This window comes from Girardinichthys multiradiatus, chromosome 17 (genome assembly GCF_021462225.1).
Source record: "Girardinichthys multiradiatus isolate DD_20200921_A chromosome 17, DD_fGirMul_XY1, whole genome shotgun sequence".
Lineage (NCBI taxonomy): Eukaryota > Metazoa > Chordata > Actinopteri > Cyprinodontiformes > Goodeidae > Girardinichthys > Girardinichthys multiradiatus.
Genome location: NC_061809.1, coordinates 9,963,661 through 9,977,562, shown reverse-complemented (window position 1 = coordinate 9,977,562; position 13,902 = coordinate 9,963,661). Strand labels below are relative to the sequence as shown.

Here is a 13,902-nt window from a genome sequence, read left to right as displayed (position 1 = left end):
CAAGTTTTATTTAAGACGCCTTTATCATTCCTCAACAAGTTGTCCTGGTCCTGAATCAGTAAAGCAAGGTCTTATAGCCTACTTCATGCTGTCAGACTGAATCTGTGATCAGACTGGATTCGTGATTTCTTGATTTTACAGGTCTGGGAGTAATCAGGCCTTGATGGAGTTAGTGAAATTGAACTAAGATTTAGAAAACAATTTAATCACAGTTAATATAATGTACAGTTAATTCATAATTTTTACAAGAAATCATTTGAAAACCGCATTTTGTAACCACTCAGGTTAGATTTTTTTAAAATATTAATAGGATAAAAAAGTAAAACGAAAGAAATCTATAATGGGGCACAACCATGTAAACACCATTTAGTTACTTTACTGAAGCATCATTGTGAAAATAACAACAAAAGAAAAAAGCAGCTTTTTCTAGGAGACAACTGTATGGACACAGGGTCATTAAGTGAATTCTGGTCCAGTTCCCCATGTTGGCAGAAAGAAGCTCCAGCCGAGTAGCCTAAATTATGCATGGCCTGTTTCTCTCCTGCCTAACCTCTAGCCCTCAAAAACACACACAGCTTCACAAAACAACTCAAACTGAGAAGAAGAAAGGACTAGGTAAACTGAAGAACATAAATTAAGAATGAATGTGTTACTTTGGAACATGAACACCAAAGATAACAGTAATATAGGAAACTCCAATGAGTGGAATAAATAGAAATTCTGGATTTCTGAAAATAAAAGGGTACAAATAAGTCCTTCATATTTATTAGCAATATGCAACATCTGCAGTCTGAGCTTCTATACATGCCACTTGCTTTCAATACAATACTTTACAATATCAGTAGTTTTTTATGGCATTCATTTTATGCTTGACCCAATTATTTAAATTTGCTTCATAACACTGTGATTAATAATCAGATAAGAATGTGAAATATTCTCTAAAAGGTCAACTCCATGCCCTGCATTAAACAGTCTGTTAAGGTCCTACTTTGGCTAAACCAGTCTGATGAGCCAATCACAGATTAAAGGCCATTTTAGATCTCTGGTTTTTGTAAAGCTATGACCTCACTCAACCACATTGATTTTTGCAGATTCTAATATTCCTTTAAGAGCTATAATTAACAGCATTGACATTTTGTTTGTGTTTCTAGGCAACGTTAAATCACGTGTGAAAGAAGTCAGTGTTAAAGTGGATTTTACTAATTCAAATGAAAGGCTGATTTGCATTTTCACCCATCCTCAGATTTTAATTTTACCCTTCACCCTAATCTTTAGCCGGTCACTTCAAAGTATTAATAGCTTCATATAGAAACATGTTGGGAAATTGAAAGACTATTTTAAACCTAAAATTGCCAGGGGTATGAATAATTGTGTGCTTAACTATATGTGTAGGAGAGCCAAAAAGATAACTTTGCAAGTCATTCTTATTTTTTGTGCTGGGAATTTCATTTTTAATACGTGAAAAACATGCTGACTCTTTCTTTGCCATCATAGCCCAATGCAGCCCAGTCTTCTTCCCTCCATGACAGCTTTCGCACTGAAGACTGTTGTGGTTAGCGTAGTGACCCTGTTGCACTTAGAAATGACTCTCTGTGTCCCATGTCCTGCATTTAGACCCACCATGTTGCGAGACTACACTGACCATGAGGGAAGATTTACAGCCAAGGAGCAGAGCACAAAGACAGAGTGGTGTTCTGGAAGCGATGATAAAGGATTTCCACAGAAACCTCATAAGGCTCCTCATTTGTCTAATCCAGAGGTGACGAGAGCACACTTTGCTTTGTCTCCTATCATGTCCTGTGTCTTAGTAATACACCTGCACAATTAGACTTCTAGTTAAAGAGGTTGTGTTTGGAAGACCAAACGTGCAAAAATTAGCAAATTAATGTCTTGTGTATTTGTAAAAAAAACCAACTGAATTCTCTGGAATCCTGGTCAAAACTTGGTCCGTAGTTTTCGTCTGTTTTTGAGAATTATTTAGAGCTTCTGGACCGATGGAAAAGACATCTGAATAAATTTTGTGCAACATGTTAATTTATTTGCTTTCTGTCATAACCATTACCCAATTGCTGCACAGCTCATCTGCCTGTCTATCACTGTCAGATGCAATGCAATTGAACAGAACCAAACAGTGTTCATCAAAAAGAGCAAAGATAGACAATTATAGGCAGCCCAAACATGTTCTTGACGAAGGAAGTGCCATTAAATAGCATTTAAACCACTCTGAACTTTTGTTTTCATATAGCATTTGAATGTTCTTAAAGCATCCGTGTCAGTGGCACAAGAACATTTCTATTTGCTATATGTTTTAATTCCCTACACTTAAAATACTGTGACTAAGTCACTCAGAACTTGTAAGTAAACTAAACTTCTATTGGTAATCTGGGTTTTGTTTATCTTGCACATACATACAGCTGACGCAACACACTGTCACTATATACCACTGATCCACTGATGCTGATTAAAGGTGACACTGTGCCAGGAGAAGCAGCGAGGACACAAACCATACAGGACAAGAATTAGATCCTGTATGCTGTAAACAAATAACACTTGGTTTGGGGAAAACATCCCATCATCAGACCTGCTGCTGAATATGGCATCACCACAGCAGGTCAGAGTACAAATGATCCTGCTCCCCAGACTTCTAACTGGGAAGTCAGCACTGTTTATGTGTTGCCGTTCACAGCAGGTTATAATTCGAAGGTATATTTGTGACTCATCTAAATTCATCAATAAATAAAGGTACAAACTTAAATGATTTACTTTCTTTTGATGAGTCAGAGGATTAAAAATCTGATTTTACATTAACTTCTTGCCAAAAGCCAACATAAATAACGCATGATATTCCTCTTCTAAATTCATCAACAGCAGTCAGGCATTAAATACTGGATAGATGGATGGATGGATGATCATATGGATCAGTGCCATCAGATGTATGGATGGATATGTTCTCTTCTAGGGCTGTAACAACAAAATGGTGCCATGGATTGAGAGTTCTAGACACAATACCTGGATTGATTTGCTTGTGCACTGTCCAAAAACAAATGTTGCAGAGGAATGGACCTACAGGTCCTTCTCAAAATATTAGCATATTGTGATAAAGTTCATTATTTTCCATAATGTCATGATGAAAATTTAACATTCATATATTTTAGATTCATTCCACACTAACTGAAATATTTCAGGTCTTTTATTGTCTTAATACGGATGATTTTGGCATACAGCTCATGAAAACCCAAAATTCCTATCTCACAAAATTAGCATATTTCATCCGACCAATAAAAGAAAAGTGTTTTTAATACAAAAAACGTCAACCTTCAAATAATCATGTATAGTTATGCACTCAATACTTGGTCGGGAATCCTTTGGCAGAAATGACTGCTTCAATGCGGCGTGGCATGGAGGCAATCAGCCTGTGGCACTGCTGAGGTCTTATGGAGGCCCAGGATGCTTCGATAGCGGCCTTTAGCTCATCCAGAGTGTTGGGTCTTGAGTCTCTCAACGTTCTCTTCACAATATCCCACAGATTCTCTACGGGGTTCAGGTCAGGAGAGTTGGCAGGCCAATTGAGCACAGTGATACCATGGTCAGTAAACCATTTACCAGTGGTTTTGGCACTGTGAGCAGGTGCCAGGTCGTGCTGAAAAATGAAATCTTCATCTCCATAAAGCTTTTCAGCAGATGGAAAAATGAAGTGCTCCAAAATCTCCTGATAGCTAGCTGCATTGACCCTGCCCTTGATAAAACACAGTGGACCAACACCAGCAGCTGACACGGCACCCCAGACCATCACTGATTGTGGGTACTTGACACTGGACTTCTGGCATTTCCTTCTCCCCAGTCTTCCTCCAGACTCTGGCACCTTGATTTCCGAATGACATGCAGAATTTTATTTAATCCGAAAAAAGTACTTTGGACCACTGAGCAACAGTCCAGTGCTGCTTCTCTGTAGCCCAGGTCAGGCGCTTCTGCCGCTGTTTCTGGTTCAAAAGTGGCTTGACCTGGGGAATGCGGCACCTGTAGCCCATTTCCTGCACACGCCTGTGCACGGTTGCTCCGGATGTTTCTACTCCAGACTCAGTCCACTGCTTCCGCAGGTCCCCCAAGGTCTGGAATTGGCCCTTCTCCACAATCTTCCTCAGGGTCCGGTCACCTCTTCTCGTTGTGCAGCGTTTTCTGCCACACTTTTTCCTTCCCACAGACTTCCCACTGAGGTGCCTTGATACAGCACTCTGGGAACAGCCTATTCGTTCAGAAATGTCTTTCTGTGTCTTACCCTCTTGCTTGAGGGTGTCAATAGTGGCCTTCTGGACAGCAGTCAGGTCGGCAGTCTTACCCATGATTGGGGTTTTGAGTGATGTACCAGGCTGGGAGTTTTAAAGGCCTCAGGAATCTTTTGCAGGTGTTTAGAGTTAACTCGTTGATTCAGATGATTAGGTTCATAGCTCGTTTAGAGACCCTTTTAATGATATGCTAATTTTGTGAGATAGGAATTTTGGGTTTTCATGAGCTGTATGCCAAAATCATCCGTATTAAGACAATAAAAGACCTGAAATATTTCAGTTAGTGTGCAATGAATCTAAAATATATGAATGTTAAATTTTCATCATGACATTATGGAAAACAATGAACTTTATCACAATATGCTAATATTTTGAGAAGGACCTGTATAAGGACTTTCCAGGAGTTCTGCACTTCTTATGAAGTATGAAATGTCCTGGCCAGACATACAGGGGTTGGACAATGAAACACCTGGTTTTAGACCACAATAATTTATTAGTATGGTGTAGGGCCTCCTTTTGCGGCCAATACAGCGTCAATTCCTCTTGGGAATGACATATACAAGTCCTGCACAGTGGTCAGAGGGATTTTAAGCCATTCTTCTTGCAGGATAGTGGCCAGGTCACTACGTGATACTGGTGGAGGAAAACGTTTCCTGACTCGCTCCTCCAAAACACCCCAAAGTGGCTCAATAATATTTAGATCTGGTGACTGTGCAGGCCATGGGAGGTGTTCAACTTCACTTTCATGTTCATCAAACCAATCTTTCACCAGTCTTGCTGTGTGTATTGGTGCATTGTCATCCTGATACAAGGCACCGCCTTCAGGATACAATGTTTGAAACATTGGATGCACATGGTCCTCAAGAATGGTTCGGTAGTCCATGGCAGTGACGCGCCCATCTAGCACAAGTATTGGGCCAAGGGAATGCCATGATATGGCAGCCCAAACCATCACTGATCCACCCCCATGCTTCACTCTGGGCATGCAACAGTCTGGGTGGTACACTACTTTGGGGCTTCTCCACACCGTAACTCACCGTAATGGTGGACTCGTCAGAAAACAATACATGTTTCACATTGTCCACAGCCCAAGATTTGGGCTCCTTGCACCATTGTAACCGACGTTTGACATTGGCATGAGTGACCAAAGATTTGACTATAGCAGCCCGGCCGTGTATATTGACCCTGTGGAGCTCCCGACGGACAGTTCTGGTGGAAACAGGAGAGTTGAGGTGCACATATAATTCTGCCGTGATTTGGGCAGCCGTGGTTTTATGTTTTTTGGATACAATCCGGGTTAGCACCCGAACATTCCTTTCAGACAGCTTCCTCTTGCGTCCACAGTTAATCCTGTTGGATGTGGTTCGTCCTTCTTGGTGGTGCTCTTTAATGTTTCTCTCTAAAATAAAAACCCACAAAGTTTGGGAAAGTCAGAAGTTTGCTTACTGAAAGTTTTAATGCAAGGATGTTTCAGCCTATAAAAAAATCATGTTCAGAAAATATGTTTTCTTGTTACTCAATGCCAGAGTGAACTGTGTATGCATGAGTGCACAGACCGACCTGAAAACAGCATCAGATGTTGGGGACGTGACCTCTCCTGATGAGATGCAAACAGATGTTGCTGGTAGGACAGCATCCATATGGCGGCGGGAGAGGCTATTGGAGGCTTCCAAACACCCAATCACATTGAGTCTCCTACATCAACCTCTGTTGTCACCTTCACATTTACACCATAGAGGGTGCTTTTAAATTAGGTTCTGCTACTGAGGGTTCAACTGTCAGGGATTTCTAAAAAAGACAGGAGGATGCAACCACCATATTTTGGCAATGTTTAACAACAACTAGGCTAACATGTCGTATGGCTTATTAAGTATAAGCCACAACTCTTTACAAAGTACTTTACAGGACAAACAAAAGTACAGAGTTAAAAAAACATATGATCGTATTTCCAAATTTTATTCTCTCTCCCGTGTTTAAAGTTGTGTCCTTGCTTTCTTCCATGTGTGCTTGCTTCCTCACTTCCCCATATAATTTCTGGTGAAATTCCTTTCTTCCTTGTATACGTCCTAGCATCCTTCCTTAATTTTTTTCTACCTTGCATCTATTGTTTCTTCCCTTCTTGTGTCCTACCTACTTTCCCTACTTTCCTTCCTAGTGTCCTCATTCTTTTCTTGCATTCTTCAAGCCTTATGTCCTTGTGTCCTATCTCTGTGCCTCCTTATTTTTTTCTTACTTGTGTCTATCCTTATTTCTCTCCTTTGGTCCTCCTTTCTTCCTTCAATTACTTGCTGTAGCTGATTACATAAAAACATGTCCATTGGATAAATATTTGCCATATATTTATACTGAACTTTAGTATTTTATACTTTAAGATGAATAAAAAGGACTAGAAAGTCTGGAAAGTTGACTATGGTTCCTTTTTAAGGTACTGCCTTGTTTTTTGTTCTTTCTCTTTGATTTTTCTCTCTGCTCCTCCAGCTAATGATAGCCTATCAGGATGATGACAGTGCCAGCAGAGTTTCCTCCTGCCTCTATTTTGATTTCTATGCTCCATTCACAAACCAAAGTGAGGGAAACAATATCTGTCACTGTGAGTGACAGAGCAGTCTTCAAAGACACTGTTAAAAATGAAAGATATCGGCAGCAATTTCTTACTTCATTGCCACTCTAGCACAAAAAAGGGCCTCTTTGTTAAAATTCATGGGTAGCTCTAATGCGTTCTAAAAGGGAAGGAAAAGTATGAAAGCGGCGTTGATCTGGACTGACACAAAGCATTCTCAAATCAGTCATTTATGCTAATCCAACCAGCAGATCAGGTTCCTAATTAGGTCCGAATAAACAATTAGCTGATTGGTTTGAAACAGCAAAAAGAGCTGTCAATCAGATGATAAGTGATGAGCAGAGATAAAAGCAGGGAAGGAAAAGAGATGAAGCGACTGGCAAAACTACCTGGATGACAGTCCATCTGGACAGGTAGACACAACGAAAAGGGACAAACAGAAGAATGTCCCTGTGTGTGTTCACACCTTCATCTTTGTTTATTCTGCACACCAACAAACACACCGTCAGCCCATTATGCAATTGGAGTAAGTGCAACAGGACCGTTACAGTCCATTTAGGTTGCAAACAGAGAAACAATGCTTGGCTCCTAATTTACCCACACAAGCATGTAAGAGCCTCCAGCTTACACTCACAAAGTACTGCCATAAAACATCAAGTGGCTGAGAAATACAGACTCAGAGGTGGTCTCGTTTGCAGGGAGAAACTGATGATGGAGGACTTCTCCATTAGCAGACAGTGAGTGTGTGGACATATGTCAGAGCACATGCTAGGATTTCAGTATGATCATGTTTGACATCTAAATATCATTTTTTTTTTAATAACTGTTTTATTTACTGAATTATTTTCTAGAGATACACCTTGTATCCAGCTGTTACCTGAAATCAGATCATTTTCAGCTTGATGATCACATTCAAAAGTCCTTTTTTTTCCCAATGATTGAGCACCCCACGTCTGAGAGCTACCAGGTCACACCGGCAACAACACCCTTTCGTGTGGAGGTTGTTACTAAAGCAGAAAAACTCAAAGGCTGATATGTTTTCTTTGAATCAGCAAGATATTTTATAATAAGTCCAGAGGAAATACAGTATAAAAGGTGAACAACTTCATAGGAGCAGTGTTTTCTATAGAACCATGTTGGCTGTTCTTCCAGGTTTCTTCTTAAACAGGAGAACAAGCTTAGGCAGACAACAGGAAGGCAACATTCTGCATCAGAAAGAGCATAATTCAATTACAGAAAGTTGTTCAGCATTGATATACCGGTATATTACTGGGTTGGACATCACATGACTACAGAATGACACACATGTGTCATTGCAATGCAGGGAGTCAGGACTGCTGCAGAAGCAGTGTCAGAAGCACACAAAACTGGTTCTTTTTAAAAGGTAATTTATAGACAATAAAGTTCAAGGAGTAGAATAACACAGTAACTGAGAGATTACTGACATGAAATGTAAATTGCGTACAATTCTAGAATAAAATGAGCGATGGACACAGCTATGCCATGAAAGGTAGTAGTGTTTCAAATGCTAAAACAAAACATATACCTGGTTAAATAAAGGCTAAATAAAATAATATACAAGGATTTCAATATTCTTATACATTAATATATTTGTGGAGTTTATGACGGGAACAAAGGATCTCAATTCCTGGACATTTTAGCTTTAAACAAAGTTTTTTTCCAGATTCTGTTGATTAACCATATTCTAAAATTATATATTCTTTGTGAAAACTTAAGATTTGTTTTAAAAAGTTTGTTTTGTCCTCACAGTTGAACAAACCTCCTCATTAAGCTAGTTCTGCTATATAGGCTATGGTAGCATTTTTAACTCTTGTCCTTTCTTACTTGTTTCCCTTATTTCCCTCCTTTGGTCCACCTTTCTTCCTTCCAATTACTCGTTGCTAATTACATATTTAAAGCCTGTCCACTGGATAAATATTTGCCATATATTAATACAGATTTCTTTATGATATTGATATATGATATTTTATATTTTAGATGAACAAAAAGGACTAGAAACTCTGGAAAGTTAACTAGGGTTCCTTTTTAAAGGTGCTACCTTCATAAATAATAATGAACAAATATTAATTTATAACACTTCGCTGCATTGACGGCCAGTGATTTCTTATTTTTTATCCTCTCCGCTCCTCCTTTCCTCTTTCACTCTCTCTGTGTGTCTCTGCGCTGATGTGACAGACAGGGACAGAAAAAGAAAGGAGGGGACGAGGGTTTGTCTATCATCAGTCTGGGAGCTTCAGCGAGGCAGATACCAGAGTGAGCCAACTGAATGACATGGATTGTTTATTTTAAAAAAATCATGCATGACCCGAACCGAGCTTTTGCTCCTGCCCCTTGGCAATAGCTAAGCGGCCCAGGCCACCAAGAGATGTCCCGGCGCTCCACATGGCCAGTCCGCCCCTGGGCCTAGGTGACAGGAGACATATGAACCCTCTTTTGATATATCAGTTTAGAATTTCCAGCCTTAGGCCTGAAACCAACAAACCGTCGTACAATAATCACAACTATGCAGCTTGAGCTGTTAATAATCAATTGACAGCAAGGTGATCTTTTTAGTACCTGTCAACACTATAATGCACAGTTCCCACACTGCTTACAGATTTTTGTCCAGGGAGAGTAAATATTTCTAGGTATCATAACGTTGGCCATTTTCTCAGCTTTAATTTTAGCCATATGTTATAAAAATCGGATAGGATATAGGGTCCCTACAACCATTTTTGTGACAGATGCATGCTCATCCTGCATTGGAACAGCATGGTTTTGTTGACATGACTCAATGCAAAGGCACCTGCATGCGCATGTCAGCATCTATAGTGTCTAATAGGTTGATGTCCATTTCAGTAATATAATTGCGTATCAATGTTGTCCAGCCCCTCCCCCACCACCCAGACCATTACACTCCCAAAACCAAGTTTAACTCTCTGTTTCAACCTTTTCCCTGAAATACAGTTAGTTTAATGCCAAATGTAATGCGAAGTACACTTTCTAAAATGTTCCACTTCAGTCTCGTCAGTCCAAAGAAATAACTCTTAACAGTCTTGGGAATGATCCACGTGTTTTTTGGCAAATGGGGGATGGGCCTTTATTATTATTTTGGTCAGACATGGTTTTAGGCTTGGAACTCTCCCATGGAAGCCATTTTTGTCTGGTGTCCTTCTTGATTAGGAATCATAAACTGAGACAAGCAAGGCCTGCAGTGCTTCAGATGTTGTTCTGGGTTCTTTAAGATTCCTTTTCAGACTGATGGATGTCGGTTACTTTTTGTTCTCATCTGCTCTTGACTTTGTTTAGTTTGTAGCACAATCTGTTACTATTTTAGATTTTTAAGCCTACTTCATTTTGTCAGACAGGTTCTATTTAAATTATATCCCGATTCTACAGTACTGGCATTAATCAGGTCTTTGGTTTGGCTCGTGAAACAGAAGAACTGTGGTTAATAACAGTTAATTCAATCTTTAAGTCTTTATGTTGGCCAGATTCATTTTAATAGTTTTTTCCCTTAATAAATGAAAACAAAGTAGTCTACTTTCAGGTTATCTGTGTCTGATATTAAAATTTGCTTAACGATCTAAACATTTGAGTGTAAAAAAGGACAAAAAGAATAAAACAGTAAGGATGTACTTTTTAACTGCAATATATGTAATATCTTTCCCATAGAGTTTAAGCATCCTTTCTGACCAAATTTACCCACATGATCAATTAAATTAGGAAATGGCTGCTTTAAAATGAGCAAAGATCTAAGTCTGGAAATGGCATTTGAATGTCAAAACCGTTTTGACATTTTCTCTGTTGTAGCAAAGATTTATTCACCAAGACAGGGTTTTGAAGTATTTTCTTCAGTAAAGTCCTGTAATTAACATTAAAATGTCTTTTCTTTTTAACCCATGCTGCCCTGTGCTGTGTGGCACCTCTTTTAAAAGAACACTATTTTCAATGAGCAGCACCAAGAAAATCGGAAAAAAAGCAGAAATGTGTTGGGTTTTTTTTTTTTTTCTTATTTTGGCGAATTAAGGCCAAAAAATAATTAAAACCAGAAAACTGTTTTAAATAACTTCATGAAAAGTTTTTTTCCTCCAACGAAGAAGAAACAAGCTAGAGGACTTTTCTGTAACCAGTAAACATAAATACATCAATAGCAATTTTTCATGTTGCAGACACATACACACTCTGTTTTCTTCTTTGACAGTCTCCCCCTCTGTGAGTCTAATGAAGGCAGAGTGTGTAGGCGAGCATTTATGCCATGCCTAGCTACAAACGGTCAACCCTCCTGAGAACCATATGTCCACAAGCGCACGTAAAGAGATGCAAGGACGAAGCCACACGGCTTGGGCAAGAGCTGCAGCACAATAAATGGTTTCACACCAGGACGTAAGTACACAAACACTGATCTGTATGTAACTTGGGGATCAGCCCACCTGTCAGTCTTTCTCTCTCCCCCCATCCTTTCCCTGTCGCCCTCTCACATGCAAATGTACACTTTTCCGCCTGACTCCCTCACATAGAGGGATCATTATCTTTGGCACTTTGCAGACACGCCGTCATGATGGGGTTATTATCGAGACAGGGACGACACTCAGCATGCCAGCCCTCATTAACAATGCAACCCCTGTATTTCAGTGCGGGTTAAATACATACGCGGTTGCTAGCTTACCCTCCTTTGATGTAGTCCAGAAAGGTGACTTCAATGTCCAAGAGGAATGACAGCAGCGTTACCTGGAAATGAAAGGGTAACAGTGAGTGACTGATCCCTGATGGGACAAATATGGGTATTTCTCTCTAATTCAATATAAATCCTGTTCCATTAGGCTGGATGAAAGAGGCTGCATGAAATGAAGCATAAAACCACATTTCAGATTTTTTTTATCTTAGCTCAATATACTAATGAAAAAATGGAGCAATATTTCTGCCTTACCGTTCCAGAGTTTTTGTAGTTTTTCTTCTTTTCTTTTTTCTTGGGATTTACCACCTAAAACGTAAAGTCCTCTCATTTAAAACTATACTCACGCACCAACAGGGTTCTTACATACCTTTCATCCAGAAATTACAAAATCATTTTCATTTAAAATATAAAGTATAAAAGGGATATTGCTGCTGTGAGCAGACTTTGAATTTGGAACCTGCAGGAAAAAGACTATAAGGAAGGATGGAAGGAAGGACACAAGGGGCGAGGAATGACATAAGGAAGGCAGGATGGACACAAAAAGTAAACAAAGGACAGAACTGAGGAAGAAAGAAAGAATAAGGGAGGACAGAGTGGAGGGGGAAGGACACAAGGAAGGAAGAATGGAATAGCAGAGGACAGAGGGGATGAGTAAGGACACAAGAAAGCATAGAAATGAAAGAAAGACACAAGGTATGGAGACGGAATGCAAGAGAGGAAGTATAAATAGAAGGAAGGTAAACAGTAAAGAACAAGACAAAAAAGAAAGAAGGGAAGGATGTAGGACATGAGGAAGCATAGGCAAAAGGAAGGAAATAAGGGAGGAACATAGCAAGTAAAAGCAAAAAGAAAAAACGATTTATATAGGACTTTTCACAGGTAAAGAGCATAAAGAGCTTCACAGAAGCAAAACATGCTGATGACAGGGACATTTCACAACTAAAATACACAAATAAATTAAACATATCTTAAAACAGAGTATTATAAAATAACGTTAGTTAATAATATCCTAATGATATTAACATAATGATAATATTATTAATTAATGTTATTTATTTTTTAATATTATAAGATCATTTTCTGTTTTGGTTCAGCTTCCTCTGTGGTATCTCTGAGTTAATTAATCACCTTCCCTCAGTTTTCTCTGATCTGCTTCTTTCCGAGCAGCAACACATTTCTCCTGATTAATTACATCTGATTCTCATGCTATCTGCTCCACCAGCAGTTAAAACCTTGCCAGTTCTCTCACCTCCTCACCAGATTCTTCTGTTTCCTTGCATGTTCATCGATGCCACCTCACCTTGCCCGTTTCTCCTGTGTCAAATCTCCTCCTTTGTCTGTTTCCCTGTGCTCCTCTGTTGCACGTGTGTATTTTTTGTAAGTCTTTTTGTGTTATTAAAATTTTCTGAAGCCTTCACTCAGCCTGTCTGCTCGCCACTCTGCATTTGTGTCCAACTACTACATGACATGGAGACTTTGAGAAGGGATAAAAAGAAAAGGAAGGACACAAGAAAGAAAGGAAATACAGGGAGGGAGATAAAGGAGGAAGGACACAAAGAAGCAAGGAAGAAACAAAAGAAGAAAAGACAGGGAAAAAGAATGGACACATGAAAGGAAACAAAGAGAATTCCTGGGAGGTGAAACTCAAAGTAGGAAGGTACAGTAGGTAGAAGACGGAAGCACAAAATGGAGGGGGAAGGAGACAAGGACACATGGAAGTAAAGAGGGAAGGACATGAAAGGAGGAAGGTGTGTCTAAATTTGAATGTAAAAGCTCCATATTGCTGAGACAAACTGTGGAAGATCAAAGTTGGGATCTTCAACAACTTTGCAAATATTTAGGTCATTTTTGCAGATATGTAGCAGAATATAACATTTAATTTTTTTTATATCCTTGAATGCATGCAGCAAAGTTCTCAGTCTCTGTATGTGGTTCACTCGCTCTATCCCTACACCATGCGCTGCCCCAAGAATAACCCTCTCCTAAAAGGAAAGGTGTTTTATCTAACATTTTTTTTAGAGGCTCTATAAGTTAGTCATTGAAACAAACACTGAATAACAGGTTTCACAATGTACAAGAATGATCAGAAATGGTGTGAATTCATAAGACAACCAAACCTCAGATGCTCTCTTCAGATAAATAAAGCTCAAACTTTTAGTCTGATTAATTTCCTTTATTCAGATATTTTTCAGCTGTTGCCCTCAATTAATGCCATCTCTCATAAATCTATCAAGAGTTTGCAAAACATCCAAGTGCTTCAGTACTGCCTGGGGCCAGAAAAAAGCAAAGCGGAGACTTCTCTCGAATCCCAAACAGTGGATCGTTCCTGGTCTCATTAAACTGTGCCAAGAACAGAAGGAGAGGGCCTCGAGGAAACAACC

General features: G+C 39.4%; 1 protein-coding gene across 2 annotated transcripts in view; it reads right to left on the bottom strand.

Moving 5' to 3' along the window:
* The window catches only part of LOC124883071 (copine-8), a 127,897-nt gene that overhangs the window by 18,750 nt on the left and 95,245 nt on the right, over window positions 1–13,902 (bottom strand). The window contains exons 12-13 of one of the 2 annotated variants that reach the window (XR_007042073.1): window positions 11,774–11,827; window positions 11,513–11,681 (exon numbers count right to left, since the gene is read on the bottom strand). Coding sequence is in view for 1 of the 2 variants with exons in the window: in XM_047389952.1 (XP_047245908.1) it covers window positions 11,513–11,574; window positions 11,774–11,827 (116 nt within the window). In the remaining variant the exon portion in view is untranslated. The remainder of the gene's footprint in view (window positions 1–11,512; window positions 11,682–11,773; window positions 11,828–13,902) is intronic. The other variant, XM_047389952.1, reaches the window with a different exon arrangement.